The sequence below is a fragment of the Rattus norvegicus genome, chromosome 4 (assembly GCF_021556685.1).
Source record: "Rattus norvegicus strain SHRSP/BbbUtx chromosome 4, alternate assembly SHRSP_T2T, whole genome shotgun sequence".
Classification (NCBI taxonomy): domain Eukaryota; kingdom Metazoa; phylum Chordata; class Mammalia; order Rodentia; family Muridae; genus Rattus; species Rattus norvegicus.
The window spans coordinates 136,088,276-136,108,175 of record NC_141537.1 but is presented as its reverse complement, the minus strand read 5'-3'; the positions used below and the strand labels follow the sequence as shown (position 1 = coordinate 136,108,175).

General features: G+C 38.0%; 1 protein-coding gene across 4 annotated transcripts in view; it reads left to right on the top strand.

The window, feature by feature from the left end:
- The window catches only part of Cntn3 (contactin 3), a 375,608-nt gene that overhangs the window by 324,609 nt on the left and 31,099 nt on the right, over positions 1 to 19,900 (top strand). For all 4 annotated transcript variants that reach the window (XM_087659082.1, XM_087659083.1, XM_087659084.1 and 1 more), the window contains 5 exon segments: positions 12,213 to 12,330; positions 13,103 to 13,261; positions 13,366 to 13,515; positions 14,975 to 15,045; positions 17,080 to 17,314. In XM_087659082.1, the coding sequence (XP_087515208.1) occupies positions 12,213 to 12,330; positions 13,103 to 13,261; positions 13,366 to 13,515; positions 14,975 to 15,045; positions 17,080 to 17,314 (733 nt within the window).

The window sequence follows — 19,900 nt, the reverse complement described above, 5'->3', positions numbered from 1 at the left end:
CAAGGTTTCCTGCTCCCAGGTCCTGATAAACGCAGTAAGAGCCAGCCCACTTTGCCAAGCATGTGAATGAGCTTCTCAGCCCCTAATACAGCCAGGCATGTTAATGATATGTTAATGACTTCACTGCCTTGACTATCATCCCCTGAGCAGAATAAATGATCCTTCTTTAAGCCAGCAACTAATTTCTGGATGGATTTGTTACTTTGCAGTAGTGACCGAGAGTCGAAGGAAACAGGAGGCATTTAGCACATTGGTCACCTCTTGGTTGAGTTTTCTTGTCCTGTGTACCAGAAATATATGCATGGTATACTTTAGACATATCAAGAGAGAAGCAAAAATAATTTATTTGATGCATATATTATGTAGTTCCTTGAGGTAAGCTATTTTGATTCTATATGCTTTCATTCTATAAAATAAATGTCTAGCCAATTAGGGTCATCTGTGCAGTATACATTTTTGTATTTGTTCATAAGAACTTACCTCCTAATTGACTTATTTCAATAAATTTCATTTAAAAATGTCAATAACATTATGATATGATGTTAGTTTAATGTTAAAGAGCTGCCTTTGGGCTTGGCTCTTTTTGTCTGACCCACAAATACTATTTACTTTGCCTGTTTCCCAAGATGAAAAACATGAGTAGAAATGCTTTTATCAGTTAAGATTTCACTAGGGTACAAACCAGATTAACAAATATTTCACACTTTGAACAATTTAGAAATGTTTAAGTTTGCAGTGTAGAATTAAGTTAAAAGTCGTTTTAGAATTAAGTATAAATTTTGGAGTGGAAAGTGACTTGAACAGTTGTCTCAAGTTTTATACTTGCATAAGCAAAGGCTTTTAGATATATAAAATCGCAGGAGATTTAATGATGTTGACCTCCACTGCTTTTTAGGGCAATGTGAGTTATCCCTTCTTTCTAGTTCATTCTAATGCAATTTCTTCGGATTCAACCTGAACACTTCTGACATTTTTTAAAAGATTCTTCAAGGGGATTTATAGAACAAGCAATATTGAAAATTAATTAATTTAAGTGGATAAAAAATGAAGTAATAACTACATAGTAATAATGTCATAAAACAATGATATATAACACATATATAGCATATAATATACAATATATAATCAGTAACAATAACTAAATAGAATATCAGCAAATTCCTAAAACTTAGACCCTAAGCTGAATGACAGATCAAATAATAGCACATACAATAAAGAAGCTGTCTCTATTTCCATTTTATTTCAACTACTTAGTTTAATTCTAGAAGAATGGTTGAGTATGCCAATGTCTCTGATTATCATTGTCTACGACTTGATAGTCTTCTCTTTTAATTAACAGAGCAAAGGTCTCTGTCTCAGAAAATTCTACAGTATCCAGATAATTCCTCTTTCCATGATCTCATTCAGTGTTCAATGACATCATTTTCTATTCATTATTTTTATCCCATCACTGACCTATTATTTCAGTGATCAGATTCGCATGTAAGCCTTAAGTCACATTCACAATAACAATTCCCATATTAAACTAGGTTTAGGTAGACAGTTTAAGAAAAGATTAAACAACAGAAAACCAGCATGTCATAAAAGTTATAAAGGTGTTATTATAATGAGTCAAGGGCAGGAAACACTGGGTTGACATCCCTGAGACAGTACTGAGTAGTTTCTTCTGAGAAGCTCTGTGACAACGAGGTATTATGAGAACATGTCATACAGTTCTGAAGGGAAAAGTATTCCCTAGTTTCAGGTATGAGCTTGACGTTTAAAAGCTAATACACGTGAGGTAACTTGAGCATTTTGCACAACCTAAAATATGCACAAAGTGCTCATCCAGTTTATGTTCTCTTAAATATGTCACTCGTTCAGAACTCTTCGAAAGGGACATGCTGAGACTCTACCTCATGACATGGAGTGATTTCTGGTTTCTGAGCATCAAAGAATGTTGAACAATTTTTATATTAACATATTGCATCCTACCTGACTTACATATCAAGTGTTCAGACAACCAGGTGACAGCAAAAATTGTTAATCAGTCAGAAAGATTAAGACTATTTACCACACTCAGAGTTGTTTGAATGGCTGAATGCCTGCTGATTTTTTTCCTTGAGTAGGCAGGGTACATTTATAAAGAAGGTGGCCTTGATGTTAATGGAGGCACTGGATGTTAAGGTGGCACTGGTGTTAATGGAAGACAAAGGTGTAATTTCCTTGGCCATGAATGTTGAAGTTTGGTTTGTCTCTACCAACTCTTTCAGGAACCTTTAGAGAAAAGAAAAAGAGCCAGGTTCCAAAAACACTATAGAGCTTCCACTGTTTTCAAGGTGCCTAGATAAAACGTATGTGTGGTGTTAATATTTGAAAACCACTCTAGTGAGGGAATGGATAGTTAATATAGGACACCTGGCAATAACAGCCTGAGTATAGTGATACGAAGAGAGGGCTGTTCCTTGATCTCGCCTTCCAAAAATAGTTGTCAGAATGTTCTTCTTCCTCTTCAAACTGAAAAAATTGTTCTTTGCAAGTCTTGGAGTCACATTCCCATCTAGAGTGCTTCTTAAAGAAATAGCTTATGAATATAATATGTTATATTCAAGTTTGTGCCTCGTTGGCAGAATAAGAAATACTTCCAGTTCCAAAGAGTAATTTATGCCTCAATTCTTAGCATATGGCAGACCAATAATGTAATTTTAGCCAACCTGTCATTAGTAATGGCGTGGTTCTTTTTTTTTAACCTGATATGGGTTATCACTGCATGTACTGTTTTTCTTTGTGATGAGTGTGTGATTTTCTTTTTTGACGTTATATCAAAATTTCTATTATCATCATTATCTGAAAACAGAGGAAAACTATTCTCTTCTGTTTGCTATTTTCTTAATATTAATTTTTGAAAAAGCGATTTTTGCCTTGAAATCCATTTATGCATATACGTGATACGTTCTGGAAATAAGTGTTCTTTTAGGGGAAATACGTAATTATCTAGGTAATTAAAAGTGGTCCTAGAGGTTAGGGTTGTACCTCCCTGACAGAATGCATGCTAAGCCTTGAGAGACTCTGATTTCAATTCCACCACCATGAAAATTGGAAACAAAAAGAAGTAGGATGGGGAGATTGGAGCAAAACTTAGAAATAAATATAGCCACCCCAAAGAGAAAAAATACTGTCATTGTGAATGTAAAGATAATCTTGACATCAGCTATTATGCACTTCCGTTTTCCTAGCGCATTAAGTAGAGGCTTTAAGGGAGTCATTGTAAAAACTACATATTAGAAAAGAGAATGGTCGAGAATGGCTTACATGATAAGAGCTGGGTATTACAAAATGGCTGACAGTCAGGACATGGTGTCTGCTCAGCCCAATCTGAATTAAAGGTCTGAAAGAGTTTTGCAGATTCTCTTGTCTTCAGTCCAATTAGGAATCTGAGGAAATCAGATTCTGCTCTTGGAGAGGGACAGTAGAATTAGTAAGCAACAGAAACAATATATAAAACATGTTTACCATGTCCGGGAAACTGGGAAAGAAAATAGCATTTAAAATGTAAATAAAAAAGAAAAAAATAATAAAATAAAATGAAAATGTAAAAATAGAAAAAAATCCAATAAAAGGGAAAAAAAAGAGAAAACACGTTTACCAGCAAGAAGCCTAGGCAAGCAGGCAACTGCCTTTTCCTTGAACCCCTTTAAACCTGAACCACCACTAGACTGTACTACCTATACTAAAGGAGGTGTCTACTAACTTCCCAGAAGGAATAACCATGGACACTTGTCTTAGTTGACTCCTGTGCCAATCAAGTTGATGCTTTGCTGTCAAGCCTGGATGCTGTTAATTTGCAGTGTTAGACCCTAGGATCCTTTTGCTGCTCATCTATTCAGGTACCTTTGTCTTTGTGATTCGCTCCAGTAGGTTGTTCCCTCACATGCCTTGGATTTTGCACATATGTATGCACCCCAAGGTAGAGCCTTTTCTTTTCTTTTTCTACAAAACATCTGCCTTTATTACAAAGTTTAGCTCTGTTGTCAGTTGAGAGACAAAACCCAGAAAAGTATAGATTCTTTCTGCACGATGTAGCCTTTCTCTCACTATCATTTTACAAGTCGTTTGATAACTCCCTGGTTGCTAGCTGTCAGCTCCATACATATAAGGACTGTTTGTTCCATTCAGGATTGTATCTTAAGTAACTCAAATGTGATAGTAGTTACTTAAAAGTTTTTAAAGTTCCCTTATTTTTATAATACAGTGCCTATAAGAAGAAACTCAAATCTGTATGAATTACAGGATGTTCTCTGCTGCCTTAAGCTTTTCTGTCAATCATTGGAACAGACCTTGACTCTTAGTTTCCTTCCTCAAGTAAGGCTATAACCAGCAACTTTGAGAAATCACTTTCTTTCTAAAAAAGAAAAAAAACAAGAAAAACAAAAAGCAACCCCCCCAAAAAAAAATCAAAAACCTGAAAATCCCACTGCTGAGCTTGGACAGAGAAATTTTAAGGGAAATGAGAATGGGGATGAAGCAAATGAGGGTTTGACACAACTGGATCCTGCTATTTGATAAAGAAAGGGAAACTAAGAGTGTAGAAAAAGAGCAAAATATGAAGACAAAACTGTACAAACTGTACTCAAACAACATTAGTGCTCCCATGGATTTATTGCTAAGTTACTTTTCCCATGTTGCTGTATGTAGTTATCCAATACACCATACCATGTGTATGTAACCTTTTGGTCTCATTGAATAGAGGAGAATTATACAGGCTATACACTGAGTATGCAAGCAACAGTGAAAGCTAATGAACAAAAACCAGACAAAAACAACAAAAATCTGTAGACAATTTTTTATCCACCACCACAGGTTAGCAGAATGTCCTCAAAAACTAATCTTATTTTATGCAAAGCTGCATGTACAAAATTTCTTAAAATCATGAAACAAATCTAGTATTATAATCTCCAATAAAATGACTAAATTTAAGAAAAATATCAAAAAATGTTAAATATCTTATTAAAGTAGTAAAAAATAGGGTAATGCAAAAGTAGTAGGATGCTTAGCATTGTAGGTGAAAATAAATGCATCAATGTCTGGTTCAATGCTTGTACTTGTAGGTCTCCGTGGGTTCTCAAGTTTCTCATTGATATTTTAATTCTAATTTTACACTCAATGCCCTTCATTCTTAAACACAGTTCAGTGTAGGTGACGACAGAAAGCAATGGTAGCATGAATAAAGCATGACCACAAAATGAGAAATGTATTGTTTGTGAAGACAAATCTTATACAGGTAAAGAGTAAAGAGACAAAAACAAATATTTCTTTAAGCTGAATGTCAGACTGAAGCTTTATTCAAATGAAGACATAACAGATTTATGTAAACCTTAAACTGCAGTTGCAAATACATGAAGATATTTCCCCAAAATTTTTGAAATTTGTTTTGAAACTATTTTTATCATACTGAAAAACAAAGCTATATTATTATCTTTGATTGTTCACAGGCCAGTGTTTACCTTGTCTAAATGTATAAAGTTGTTTGCCTTAATTTGAGTGTCCTCTAAATTTCAGTTTCATTAGGAACACTTATAATTTGAAATGTTATATGCTAAGTTGGCTTTCAACTTAAAATGCTTGTTTAATTAGTTTAAATAATTGGTTAATGTGCAAGAGGAATTTTTAAATAGTGTTCCACCCAGAAACTACAGGCAGCTAAAGATTGCTGGTAGGAAAAGTAGCTTCCCTGAGGACAAAGCTCTCTTATTGGTTGTCCAATGCAGAGTGGTCAGGCCTGAAGGTATATATACACAGTAACAAAAACAAACTCAGCCAAATTTGTGCATACACACAGACACACACATGAAGAAAGAGAGAGAGAGAGAGAGAGAGAGAGAGAGAGAGAGAGAGAGAGAGAGAGGGAGATCAAATACTATACAATAATAATCCAACTTCTACCAACTTGAGAGGAGCAGGGGAGGGCATGCCTTGAAGGAAGGCACCTAGGAGATGCTAGAGGAGGGTGGAAACGTGGTATAATTATATTTCAATTCAGAAGATGTCATCAATATTTTAATTTTCTGATATAGCAAATCTTAAAACCTCTTCAACAGTATTTCTCAACATATTCATCTTATTTTCAATATTTTAAGGATTTCTTGGAATTGATAATCAATTCCCTGGGCTCATATTAAATTTACAGACTTGGTGGTGATTTGCATGACTTTATTTGTTTCTGGTGGCTAAGTTTCTTGATGTATCCCACAACATCAAATATATTTTTGGGGTAGCAATTACACTTTGCGTTCTCTTTTTACTTACTATGGCAGGCATACCAGATACTTTAACAGTGGACAAAGAAAATTGCTTGAGTGAACTTTTAATTCTTTGTGCAATTCTCCTGGTTTAGTTATATCATTTAAAGCCATTTTCCAAGAATATTATATTTTCATCAAATTTGCTATTAAAAATGAAAAGTTGACCCATATTTGTAATATCATTGCTGATTCCCTTTGGTCAAACATAGAATTTTAAATTAGCCACAGTATTCTTTAAATTTCTTTCTTTGGGTTTTACAATTTCTTTAATTCACCTGGCAACAAATATATATTTTAGATCTCTATATTTTTAAAGCCCCTGTTGTGACTGTTCCTCCTATGCTGCTTCACTAACTGTTTGGAAATGGTTTTAATTTTTTACTATGAAATATGTTAGCATGCAACTAACTTTTACAATAGAATATGAGCTCTCACTTAAACAAAATATGTTTTGAGAAGACAATCACATTTTTAGTCTCACTTTTTTTTCCCTTATGACTCATACAGTCCTTCTTATGCGCCAAATTTGGCAGCGTGATTTTATCTGCAATGACATCTCAAGTAGTTCTTCAGAGCTTCCAGGAATTCCCTACAAAGTTAAACACACTGTTTGCCTGAGGAAAACAATAATCATCATTCTCCTTTTCACTGATCGCTCTTCCTTCACTGGTAATTGTTCATTGTGGGAGTGGGTTCTGATTACTTTTGAAATACGGTAGAAGCCAGGCTATCATTGAAGAATGCTAGACAACGGACACTGTTGAGCAAGTGTCTCTGTACTAGGATATAAAGTCCTTTGCACATATGCCCAAGAGTAATGTAGGTGAATCTTGAGGTAGAACTCTTGACAGCTTCCAGAGGAAGCACCACACTAATTTCCACATTGACTATGACTCTGCACTCCCACTGACAGTGGATGAGCGTTCCCTACATCCACACAGTCACAATGTGTCACCTGTTTTCTGATCTCAGCATTCTGAGGATAAAATGAAATCTCAGGGTAGTTTTTGTTTCTTTAATTAATAAAGTTGTTGAACGTGTCAAGTGTTTCTCAGCTATTTGTGTTTTCACCTTTGCGAACTCTGTTTAGATCTGTTCTCTGTTTCATAATTGGGTGGTTTTCCTGATGTCCATTTTTTTTCAGTTCTTTAATTATTTTACATATTAGTGCTCTATCAGATGTGTATTTGGTAAAGTTCTTTTCCCATTATATAGCCAGCTGTTTGGTCTGAATGAAGTCGTCCTTTGACATACAGCTTTTCAACTTCATGATGTCCCATTTGTTTATTGCTATTCTTAGAGTCTATGCTATTGGTGTTCTTTTCAAAATGTCTTTTCTTGTGTCAAGACTATGCCCTACTCTCTCTAATATTAAATTTAATATTAAATTCCTTGATTCATTTGGATTAATTTTAACTTTAAAAATACAAAATAAAGTAAAAAGAACACTATATAGGAGACTATATTTCTTTTATGAAGATTATGTCAAAGGTAAGTAGACTGCAAGGCTGGGGTCTTCCTCATGTCCATCCTCCTTGCAGCATGAGGTTGGCTTGCTACATCTAAAGGACAATCAAGGATTGGGGATTTAGCTCAGTGGTAGAGTGCTTGCCTAGCAAGCACAAGGCCCTGGGTTCGGTCCCCAGCTCCGGAAAAAAAAAAGACAAAAAAAAAAAAAAAAAGGACAATCAATGATGTGCGTGACATGCCCAAGATATGAAGTTCCTTTAATAATCAATTAAAAAATTGCCCAATTTGATAAATACTACTAAAAATCTATAATTTTCACTGATGTGTTAAAACATCATTAATAATCATTATGTTTCATACTAAATCACTATCGAGCACATACAAGTTCTGAAGTTATCTGATGAACATCATTTGGAGATAAGACGGTGGAAGCCACTCATTAACATATTGAAGAGATACATGCATACAAATAGGAAAAGCATGCATGTATGGATTTTCTGTGACACTGGAACATGGCACTGTCATCTATGTAGTGTACTCTTAAGAAGTGGGCCACAGAAGACACTGCTTATTGGCTTGCTTTTCATGCCTTGCTCAACTTGCTTTTTTATATAGCCCACACCAACTTGTCCAGGCGTGGCACTGCCCGTCATTTATGAACTCTATAAATGCCCTACAGACTTGCCAGAGTGCAGTCTAATGGAGGCAGCTCTTCAGGTGAGACTTCATCTTCTCAGATGACTCCAGTGTGTGTTAAGTTGACCAAGCCTAAACAAGACAGTTATTAAATTCTCCTTATAACTAAAGATAAAAATACATGACCAATTTATGAGATGATTAGCAGTAACAGTTTCATAATTTCTTAAGTTTATGAGTCTGTGTTTCACTGAATTCACTGCTCTCCATTGCTTCAAGCAGCCTGCACAGCATTCCTTTAGAAAATAATCAACATGTTTCTAAATATTCTCTAATACGGTGCGGCATTTGATAAATGCCTTGAGAAATAGTTAGGAAGTTTATTTTTGATGAATTTTTGACTAATTTTACTTAGGATTTTCCGGACAGTCCTGTATTATTCCTTTCATCTACAACTGTCCTTTCTATGACAGTCAAACCAGTAGAAAAAAAAAAGGGTCACTTTGATATATGTTACATTCCCTTAGAGAATTCCTTTTCTTGTTGTTGTTTGCACTTTTGGAATCTCTGACTTGAGTAGAAGTCTTAGGATATGGGACTAACATCTTGATTTGAATTTTTAATTATTAAATAGTATGAGGAAATTAGAGTTAGAAAGTAAACTGTTGCTATGTGAACACAATCGGCCTATGGTTTTATTGAAAGAAAAGCACTTAAAAGCATAATTATACATACTCCTAACTACCTTTTGACAACCATCATTTCTCTACCAGAGTGTGAAACCCAAATTCTTTCCACAAGATAAAACCTCTCATATAGCCCAAACTGAACTCAAGCAACAGAACGTGACTCTCATCCAGATCATTCCTGTGGTCCTTCATTCTAGATTTCTACTGAGACGAATAGAACAGACCTGTATGCTGAGCTTTTTTCATAGGCTGAGGTGGTAAAATTGCAAAGTCCATGCCATTCTGTGGTTTGTATCAAAACCTTATTAATTAATTAATGAACTATGGGTGTGACTGAGTGGTGTAGTTTGTACTAAGCATGTATGAAACCCCAAATTCTACCCCCTTAGTGCTAGAAATTTAACAACAAAACCAAAAGAAAATTGTCCCCCAAACGTCATCAAATTCTACTCCTTCCATTTGATAAAAGCTATATCTAGTGTCTAAGATTTATGTTTTTTAGATTCAATCGCATCAATTTATATATATATATATATATATATATATATATATATATATATTACTTATGGCCAGAGAGTATTCATTAATAAGTCATCTATAACCTATACTAGCTAAGATGGACATGTGAGCACTGGATTTCTTTTTCCCTATAAATTTCCTTTGCTAGATATACACATGCATTTCTTGGGGGCATAGCATAATGAGTTGAATTAATGAGAAATATATTATACATATCATTCTGCATTAGTTGATATTTGAAGTGGTCCAAGGAGAAGCTACAAGGAGGAGCTATGGAGATTCTTTGTCCCAACAGCAATAGTTCCCATTACATATCTGCAGCAGGTCTGGAAAGTGTCTCTGTTATTTATATTTGTTCGTACATGGTGTGTGCAGCATGGTTTTATTCCTCCTGTATGTACAAACATAGCTTGTTCTGCCTCTCTGTACCTGGTGAGTCTGATTTGCACATATGTCTCAGAAGGCTGAGACAGGGCTCTGTCCTTCAATGACTCTAAAGGAAGAAGCAGTTTGTGTACTTTTGTAAAAAGAAAAAAAATGGAAAAGGAACAGTACAAATAAACAGACTTTACTGAAATAGATGAAATTAAGATGAAGAGCCTCTTAATTTTTGCAAAATTTTCTTTTTCAATAAAGATTCCTCTACTTAATCTATGATAGTCCTGAGGGCGGGGGAATCAATGAGTCCCATTGTCTACACATCCTAGTTATATCTTTTGTTCCATTTTGTAGACCAAAATGATTAATAGTTTTAGGGACTAAAGCGATATTTCAGGAGTTTAAAAAACTTGCTGTTACTGCAAAGACCCCAATTCAGTTTTCAGCACCCACGTGGCAGCCCCCAACTGTTCACATAATTCCAGTTCCAGCTTCAAAAGGCTCTGGTCTCCACGGATAACACATATGGTACACATACATACATGTATGACAAACATTCATACATTTAAAATAACACTAAAGAAATTTTTAAAAATATGATTTATTTTCTTTTAATTATTTTATATGTTCTGCAGATGAACCTATTTTTTGTTGTTGTTGTTAAAATGTTTTTGTCATTATTTGGTTTTTGTTTTATGCTCAAGTTTGGCTATCTCTCTTTCTTTATTCAATAGTACCAAAAGTCAAAAGAAGTCCAAATTCCTAACTCTAGTTTCTTCCTCAATCATTCTAGAGCCAACAGCAGCTAGAGTGTCTAAAAGCTAGATCCAGATGACTAAGTATCAAAGTCCAGCTAAATTCTCTCTAACCTGGCTATTTCAAAATAATGAAGTAAAGACAGAAGAATAGAGTCCTCACCCAGTGCCTTGGTGGCATTAACCAATCACTAGGCTTTGTTGAAAAGAAGAAATTTCTACAGAGATGATAACCACCCTCCTATGAGTATACAGAGCTCATAAAAACCAGAGAAGTTCGTAAAGGTCAGCACGCAGGGATGGTTCTCTCCTGGAGAGACATTTCTAAATAACCCCGAGGAGAAAGAGAGGGAGGGACGAAAACAAAAGAGTTCTACTGGATGAAAGTAAAAATGTGCAAACTGAACAGTTTCTGGATTATCATTTAATTACAGCCATCAATCACCTGGCAGCCGCTTCTCCCAATACCCCAGAAATCCCATCTAAAGACATATGATCCAACCAATGGAGAGTACACAGCCCATTAACAGCTGTAAGGATGGGAAGCAATATAAAAAATATTAGCCGAGACAGGGTTTCATGGAGCTACCTCAAATCAGAACAGTTGAGTCTCTCTTGCAAATTCTGGGTATGCAAGAGTAAAACTCCTTTTAATTAACAAGAGAGGCACTGGCCCTTCCCCTCTCCTGGGTTGGACATGAAGTGAGGATCATTTACAAAGGGCTTCGTCTTCCATATGCTCTTGTCAGCTTGATTTTCACTACAGTGGGGAAATGACCCGCTCTTAGTCATTTCATGAATGTGAATTTATAGTCTCTTTAAATTGAGGACCTTTTAAAGTTGAGCATTTAGATTCACATTTGTTCCATTAATTGGTATCAGGGAATGCCAACAAATGTCTTCTGGAAAAAAAATGTTATTTATAAGGTTTAAAGTGTTTTAATTTCTTCTTTTTTTTTCTGGAGGGGATTCATACTTCCTTGCTCTAAATTCTGTAGCTTTTAAAGGAATTAGATGACTTTAAGTCTTTTAAGCTCCAGTATGTGGAGAAAGAGAAAAATGTTTCAACCGTGGTAATCCCCCCTGCCATGCTGTATTTATCTCCCACTAGGTACCCAAATGCTTCCTCCTCTTCTCAGGCAGATAATTGCAGTAGGGTTGCAACAAGAGAGAAAACTGAGCTGGTGCTAAGCAGTGGATATAAAAAGAAGTGTCGCCTGGTGGAAGCAAATAGAGTCTGAGATTATAATCTCTGCCCTCGTTTATATTTGAAAGCATAAATACCCAAAGAAATGCTTTATATGCATATAGAAATCAACCTGCCATCATGTGTGACTTTGAACTTGTCTTAGTTTCCATGCAACCTATGATTTTAGTCTCCTCATTGCTTACCACATTGTGTACTCTATGCATAGATTGCTTCACCTTCAAGATCCTTTGTGTTGTTAAACGTAATATTGTTTCATTACCTGTTTCCCCAACAGAGTTCGTCAGGTGATTTAATGATCAGAAACATTCAACTGAAACACAGTGGAAAGTATGTATGTATGGTGCAGACAGGGGTGGACAGCGTTTCATCTGCAGCTGAGCTCATAGTGAGAGGTAAGTATGAATTCTTCCTGTGTTGTCTAACAATGCAGTCTGCAAGCATTCCTCACTGGAGGAAAGCCATAGCGAGACACTATACAAAAATGTCCCTGACACCCATAAGCCAGAGAGTATGACAATAAGAATGTGTTCATTCAAAGGAATGAAAACCTCAACTCTTCCTTTCAAATAGGACTTGCTGTAATTGGCACTCCATAGCTGCTGCCAAGCCAATGTTTTTCAGAGCATGTCATTAATTCAGCAGGTGTATGTAATAGGAAAGAGAATGTGGTACGTGTGTGTCTGTCTCCACAAGAAGAGGCATTGTCCAAAGTGATGGGAAAATTCACCAACCTTGGTTGTTATCTAGGTTACTGATTCACAGTGAGGCTGAAAAGCAAATGTCGAAAGTGTTATCATAGAATAAGATACATTGAGGTAGCAAACCAAGACGTGTTTCACAGTAAGGCATCTCAGCCAAAGCAGAGGACAGTGACATGAGAAAGGTTCAGGGGATGCTGAATTTAGAGGGGTACAGGGTAGTGCTGAACAGAGCCTCAGTAAGTGGATACCCTGCCACCTGTCAGCGCAGTGTTGTGAATCACAGCTTCCCATTGAGGTCTCACGTATAACAATGGGGCCATGAAAAAAGTGTTCGCTTTATTGCCAGTTAAGTGGCCTCTTCGCTTAAGTGCTTTTGAAAGTGGTATTAAAGTAATGGCCTGAGCCTTTTTGGTAGAAGAGGATGGCATTTATGGGATGCTCTTTGTGTTCTTGCCTCTGTTAGGTTCACCTGGACCACCGGAAAACGTGAAAGTAGATGAAATTACAGACACAACAGCCCAGCTCTCTTGGACGGAAGGCACCGACAGTCACAGCCCAGTTATATCGTATGCAGTCCAGGCTAGGACACCTTTCTCTGTGGGCTGGCAAAATGTCAGAACAGGTAAAGTAGGTGGAAGGTGAATAACAGTGACTTAGAAGAATAGGTATCAACTGAATGCTGGACTGGGCAGGCTCTTACCTTCTGAACTGTCTAACATTCTTTAGTACCTGAGGCCATTGATGGAAAAACACGAACAGCTACTGTTGTGGAGTTAAACCCATGGGTGGAATATGAATTTCGCGTTGTAGCCAGTAACAAAATCGGAGGCGGAGAACCCAGTTTACCCTCAGAAAAAGTAAGGACTGAAGAGGCAGGTTAGTGATTTTGTTTTCTGAGTAATGGGTTAATAGATTTACCTGGGTGTGTATTTCTATTAGCTCTGGTCTCACAGTCACCAATCTGTCTTGATAATCCATTGTCACATTAATATGACCTTTCTAATGGCAGGCTTTGCCATATGGCATTTATCAAAAGAAACACCTAAGAGAGTCTGATGTCGTGTGACATTTCCAAGAGTTCAGTCAGTCATAGACGATCATTAGTGTGTGTTGAGTTAATATGCTTTTGTCACTTAAGGTTATAATTACTACCTGGCATAGTTACCAGTTTGCAGAAGAAACACTGTTTTCATTTATAAAAAGCACTGAAAAATTGGTCTGATAATACCACTGGGAGCGATGATGCTGCAAAAAAAAACTCATTCTGCCACCATACCCAGCAAATCTACATAAGCAATGGATGAATAGTCTGTGATGGCCCCATAAGTATTAGGTTATAAAAAGCATCACTTTAAGAATTTATATGAGCCAACAATAGATGTCACAAGGCTACTTTCATAATTCTAAAAATGTGCTATCATCAAAATTCAAAATTGGCATGTAAACCTACTGTTTGTTTAGGAAAGTTCCTAATGGATGGGGTGGGGGGAAGCATCAAGATTTCCCTTTCCAGAAGAAATGGTATTGATTAACAATGAGGCATGTGATACAGCGAACATATCACTTTAAGCAGTGATCCAAAGGAGGCCTGGGATATGTTTGCACAATTTTAAGAATGCCTTTTTCCTCGGGTCAGTGCACACCTAATGCTTTGCTGGGTGTTGTGGGAAGCGGTGTTGTGCGTACCGGTTCTCATCTTTGTTTGTTCATGCAATCCATGTGGGGTCCATCTGTAATGCATGCAGCAAATACCACTGTGTGTGTTACAAAGGCCCGCCATAGGAGCTAGATTCTAGTTTCATCTGAGGATTTACTAACCAAGAGTTTCTTAGCATGAGCGAGAAAGCTGACATCTGGGGGGTTTTATCAAGAACATTTCCTAGCAGGACCTGAGGGTTACAGTCTGGGTGACTCTTTCCAGCGCCCTGCACTGTGCTGAGACTTCCTTCTTAATCTGGAAGGATCTCTGCCATTCTGAGTCCCTGTGTCCTGGGAAGTCACCTTTCTTTATATTTCTGTCACCCAAGGATGGAGTAGCTTTCATTTGGGTTGAAATATTTTTCTTACTTGTGATGAGATTTCTGAATTATTTATGGTTTCATGTAAATAATATAATTTGGTGAGTTTGCCAAAATGTTTTTTAAATGCCTATGAATATAGTTTTGATGACCTTACAAATGAGATACAGAAATACCTGTATATACATGTATCTGTATAATGGGTTTATAGTGTGTCGATGACAAAACTCAATGATATTGCAAATAAGTAAATGAGTCTCTTTTCAGATATTACCGAATAAAAGAAGTGTTTTTGTCTCTGTCTCTGACCTACCCAGCTCCAGAAGTCGCACCTTCTGAGGTGAGCGGAGGAGGTGGAAGCCGATCTGAGCTAGTGATAACCTGGGATGTAAGTGTCTGGGTAAAATATTTTCCACCAGGGTACACCTCCTCATCCAATCATCACAGCCTCCATGAATGTGATGACGATGACAACTACGATAACAACAGTGGTGATGGTAATGGTGGTGGTGATGCTTTGGTTGATGGTAGTAACTGCAGTGCTTGTAGAGACACTGGTAGCACTGAAGCCAGTGTTGGCATTGGTCTTTGTGACATTACTGGTGACATTAGTGCCAGCAATGGTATTGCTAAGTGATGCTGACGGTGATAAGACTAGCACTGTTGCTAGTTTTAGTGCGCTTGCTACTGGTGGCTTGCCCAGGTGGAAATGTGGAGCTGTTGATCATATGACTGAAGGGGCTACTGTTGCTGCTCTTGATGTCACTAATGGTGCTCATGTGTAGGGAATGGTTGAGTCTGGTGCTAGTAACAGTACGAGGACCTGATGCTGACACTGATGGTGGCGATGCTTGTGAGAGGATTAATGGTTCATACTGTCTGGGCTGGTGGCAGTATGAGTGGCAGTATTTACACTGAGACTCCCGCTGATTTTAGTGATGTTTATGGTGCTACAGCTGAAGTTAATACTGATAGTAGGGTTGGTGTCACAGATAATGTTCATAACACTGGCTGGGCTGGTAGTATCAGTGGTGATAATGCTGAAATGATAGGGTGGTACTGATGATGACAGTGATAGTAATGCTGATAGTCTTGGTGGCAATGCAGATAATTGTGCTTGGCTTGGCGTTAGTGAGGATGCTTCTAGTGGCTCTGGCAGTAGTGCTGGTCACATTGTTTCTGCTAGTTACCACTATTGTCGACAGCACTGGTAGTTCTGGTGGAACTATCTGTACTGATTCTGGTGTTTCGGGTGATGTTGATGTTGTGAGGAGTACTGGTGCTGCTGGTGGTCCTGTACAGCTTGTATCGGTGATAGGATAGGTGTGGGTCATGAGCATGCGCTTACTGGTAGTGATTCTATATAGCTGGAAGAACAGATAGTGCTAAGTCTAGCAGTTCCAGCACTGATGTCCTGGTGCATCGTATAGCTGTGCTGCCACTATGGGTGTTGATGGTAGTGACTATAACAGTATTTGTAGCTGGTCGTCCTGAAGCTGGCCCATCATGCTATAACGAGTGGTGGCGGTCATGGTCCTAGAGGCACTAATGGCAGTGGGCTGCTCCTCCCTTGCTGCATCCTATGCTAACTACTTCAATGATCATTAGCACATACTGTTTTTGTTCCATCCTTGTAATGTGGTATCCGTGAAAAGAGCAAGGCAAAAGATAACAAACAGCATGATAAGAATCACTTGACATAGTTCTGAGAAGTAGGTGTTAACAGTTCACTCTGGTTCACCCTTAATTTTCTAGGCAGCCCTGTGTGTCCAGTCGATAGCACACAGACCATCATGTGCTTGAGTGTCTAGTTTCTTCCCGGCCATTCTCTTACCCTTAGGTTCATGTCACAATTAGAAAATACTATAACAATGGATTTAACACTTAAAAGACAACAGAGCTAAATTATCTGTAATTTGCAGATGCTAACAAGTAAAATGCCATTTCCCATGGTGGAGTATTACTAGAATTTTTTTTTTTACTTCATCACACGCAGCTTTGAATTTAGTGCACTATATTAACTTCCTTTCCTTTTGTAATTTTTATACGAAGTCATAATATCCCAGTATGACCCTTTCTATGCAATTAGCATTTGTGAATTTTATTGTTTTTATTTGTCTTAAAATAATAGGTTTGCTTGAATGAAAGTTTAGAAACTCAGATTTAAACCATATTATATTCTAATATCTGAATAATCAAAGACGATGCAAGTTTATTATCTGGATGCCTGTGAATGAGTGATACATGCCTGTTTAAGAGCAGCTCAGCAGACTGCCCCATGGTACTTTTCCATTTTAAAGATACATCTGATCAATTCCATATAGATCACTATTTAATGACTTTCAGGTCCATAAATCATGTTCCCATCACTTTTGCCCTGACCAGATGTATGAGGATGATTTGATATGTCTTTTCCTTGTAGCCAGTCCCTGAAGAACTCCAGAATGGAGGAGGTTTTGGGTATGTGGTTGCTTTTCGCCCACTTGGGGTTACCACCTGGATCCAGACAGTGGTGACATCCCCAGATAATCCAAGATACGTCTTTAGGAATGAAAGCATCGTGCCCTTTTCGCCATATGAAGTTAAAGTGGGCGTTTACAATAACAAAGGTGAAGGACCCTTTAGCCCAGTCACAACTGTGTTCTCCGCAGAGGAAGGTATTGCATTGTTTTTGTTTTTTCATTTCTTTTCATTCCAGTCATTTCTCCTCCCATATCAGTCCCCCCTCGCATAGTTCCTCATCCAATTTCTCCTCCCCCCGTCCCTGAGAGCGTTCTCCTCCCCTACCAACACCCCCCTTCCTTGGGGCCTCAAATCTCTCCAGGACTAAGCACATCTTCTCCCACTGAGGCCAGATTAGGCAGACATCTGCTATATATGTGCAAGGGGCCTTAGACTGGCCTGTAAAAGCTCCTAGTGGGTGACACAGTCTCTTGGAGCTCCCTGCAGTCTGGGTTAGTTGAGACCGATCTTCCTGTGAGGTTGCTCCCCCCCTTCAAATTCTTCAATACTTCCCCTAATTCAACCATAAGAGTTACCAACTCCAGTACAATGGTTGGGTGAAATGTCTGAATATGTTCTCAGTCAGAACCTCTCAGATGACAGTCATGTTGGCTCTGCCTGTAAGCACAACATAGCATCAATAACATTGTCAGGCTATGGTGCCTCCCCATGAGATGGATCCCAAGTTGGGATTCCTTTCCTTCACTTTCTGCTTCACTTTTGTTCCTGCAGTTTTAGACAGGAGTGATTCTGAGTCAGAAAATTTGACTGTAGGTTAATAACCAAGTCCCTCCACTTGAGGTCCTATTTTTCAATTGGAGGTGGACTCTTTGAGTTCCCTCTCCCCAGTGTTGGACATTTTGGCTAGGGTTACCCCCCATTTAGTCCTGAAAGTCTCTCACCTCCTGGTCTCTGGTACTTTCTAGAGGATCCTCCCCCTCCAAGGCTGCTTATTTCCATTCATTCTCTTGGCCCTCTGGACTTCATGTCTGTCCTCCCCATACCTGCCTCTTTCCCTTTTCTCCTCCCTCTCCCCCTCTCACTCAGGTCCCTCCCTCTCTTTGCCTCCTGTTATTACTTCCTCCCCACTTCTAAGTGGGATTGAAGTATGTTCAGATGGTCCTTTCTGCTTGTTGCACTTCTTACAGTCTGTGAATTGTATCCTAGGTGTTCTGCATTTTTTGGCTAATATCCACTTATCAATGAGTACTTATCATGCATGTCCTCTTGGGCCTGAGTTACCTCACACAGGATGATATTTTCTATTTCCAGCCATTTGTATGCAAAACTCAGGATATCCTCCTTTTTAAGCGCCAAATAGTATTCCATGGTGTAAATAACCACATTTTCTGTATCCATTCCTCGGTTGAGGGACATTTAGGTTGTTTCCAGCTTCTGGTTATTAAATATAAGGCTGCTGCAAACACATGTCCTTTTGGTATGGTGGGGCGTCTTTTGGGTATATGCCCAAGAGTGGTATAGCTGGGTCTTCAGATAGAACAATTTCCAATTTTATGAGGAACTTCCAGATTCCTTTCCAGGGTGATTATACCAGTTTGCAATTCCACCGGTACCAGAAGAGTGTTCCTCTTTCCCCACATCCTCAGCAGCATGGGCTGCCACTTGAATGTTGACTCTCGGCCATTCTGAGGTAGAATCTCAGGGTCGTTTTGAATTGCATTTCTCTGAAGACTAAAGACTTCGAACATTTCTTTGAGTGCTTCTCAGCTATTCTAGATTCTTTTGTTGTGAATTCTGTTTAGCTTTGAACTCTATTTTTTTTTTCGGAGCTGGGGACCGAATTAACTCCATTTTTTAATTGGGTTATTTGGGTTTTTTGAGGTTAACTTCTTGAGTTCTTTATATATTTTTGATATTAGCCCTCTGTCAGATGTAGGGTTTATGAAGAAGTTTTACCCAATCTGTAGCATTGCATTATTAAATGAATAAAAAATAAGTCTTGAAAGTCCCGTGTGGCTTTACAGATAGATAGATGGAGAGACAGAGACAGAGACAGAGAGAGAGAGAGAGAGAGAGAGAGAGAGAGAGAGAGAGAGAGGAGAGGTTTTTTTTTTCAAGAAACAGTCCTCAGAGCTGTTGTTAGTTTACCAGTGTGGGTAATAACACCTCGCTAGGAATGTTAAGACTCATTGGATAGATACAGATCATAATATTCAGTTTAATCTCTTCATAAGTTACTCCCAACTGAGTTTCATCTTACCATGGGATATTGGGCCTTACAAAGCTCATTTTTCTTCTTGGTATAAAAAACTTAAGCAACCCATAAAATAACCCCGGCCTAGAGTTGTAAGCCATGTTTCCTACGGCCTCAGCAAAGGACAGGAACATGATGGATAATGAAAACCAGGAGTTTGACATTTAAGAGATGTAGAGTGTGTTTCTTTGAAAGATGACTTCAACTGTTTTAGACACTTACATACTTCACTGGGAACTTGCTCAGTCCTTCTTGTATACCCCCTGAAGAAATCGAAAAATAATATCTTCCTTCAAGCCCTCTTGAGAAAATGGTAATAGACTTAGGAGAATCAAGCACACTTGCCATTTGAGATATTGACAACTAACTGGTAGCTCTGTATCTATTTCATAAAAAGAGCAGAAGTTACCATGGTAGATGGAGAGCCAACACCTGCCAGGCATTGCCAACTTGAAATTTCAAATAAAGGTTGGTATATAGGATGACTTATTAGTCTCTACTTGCAAATGAAAAAAGGAATCTTGAT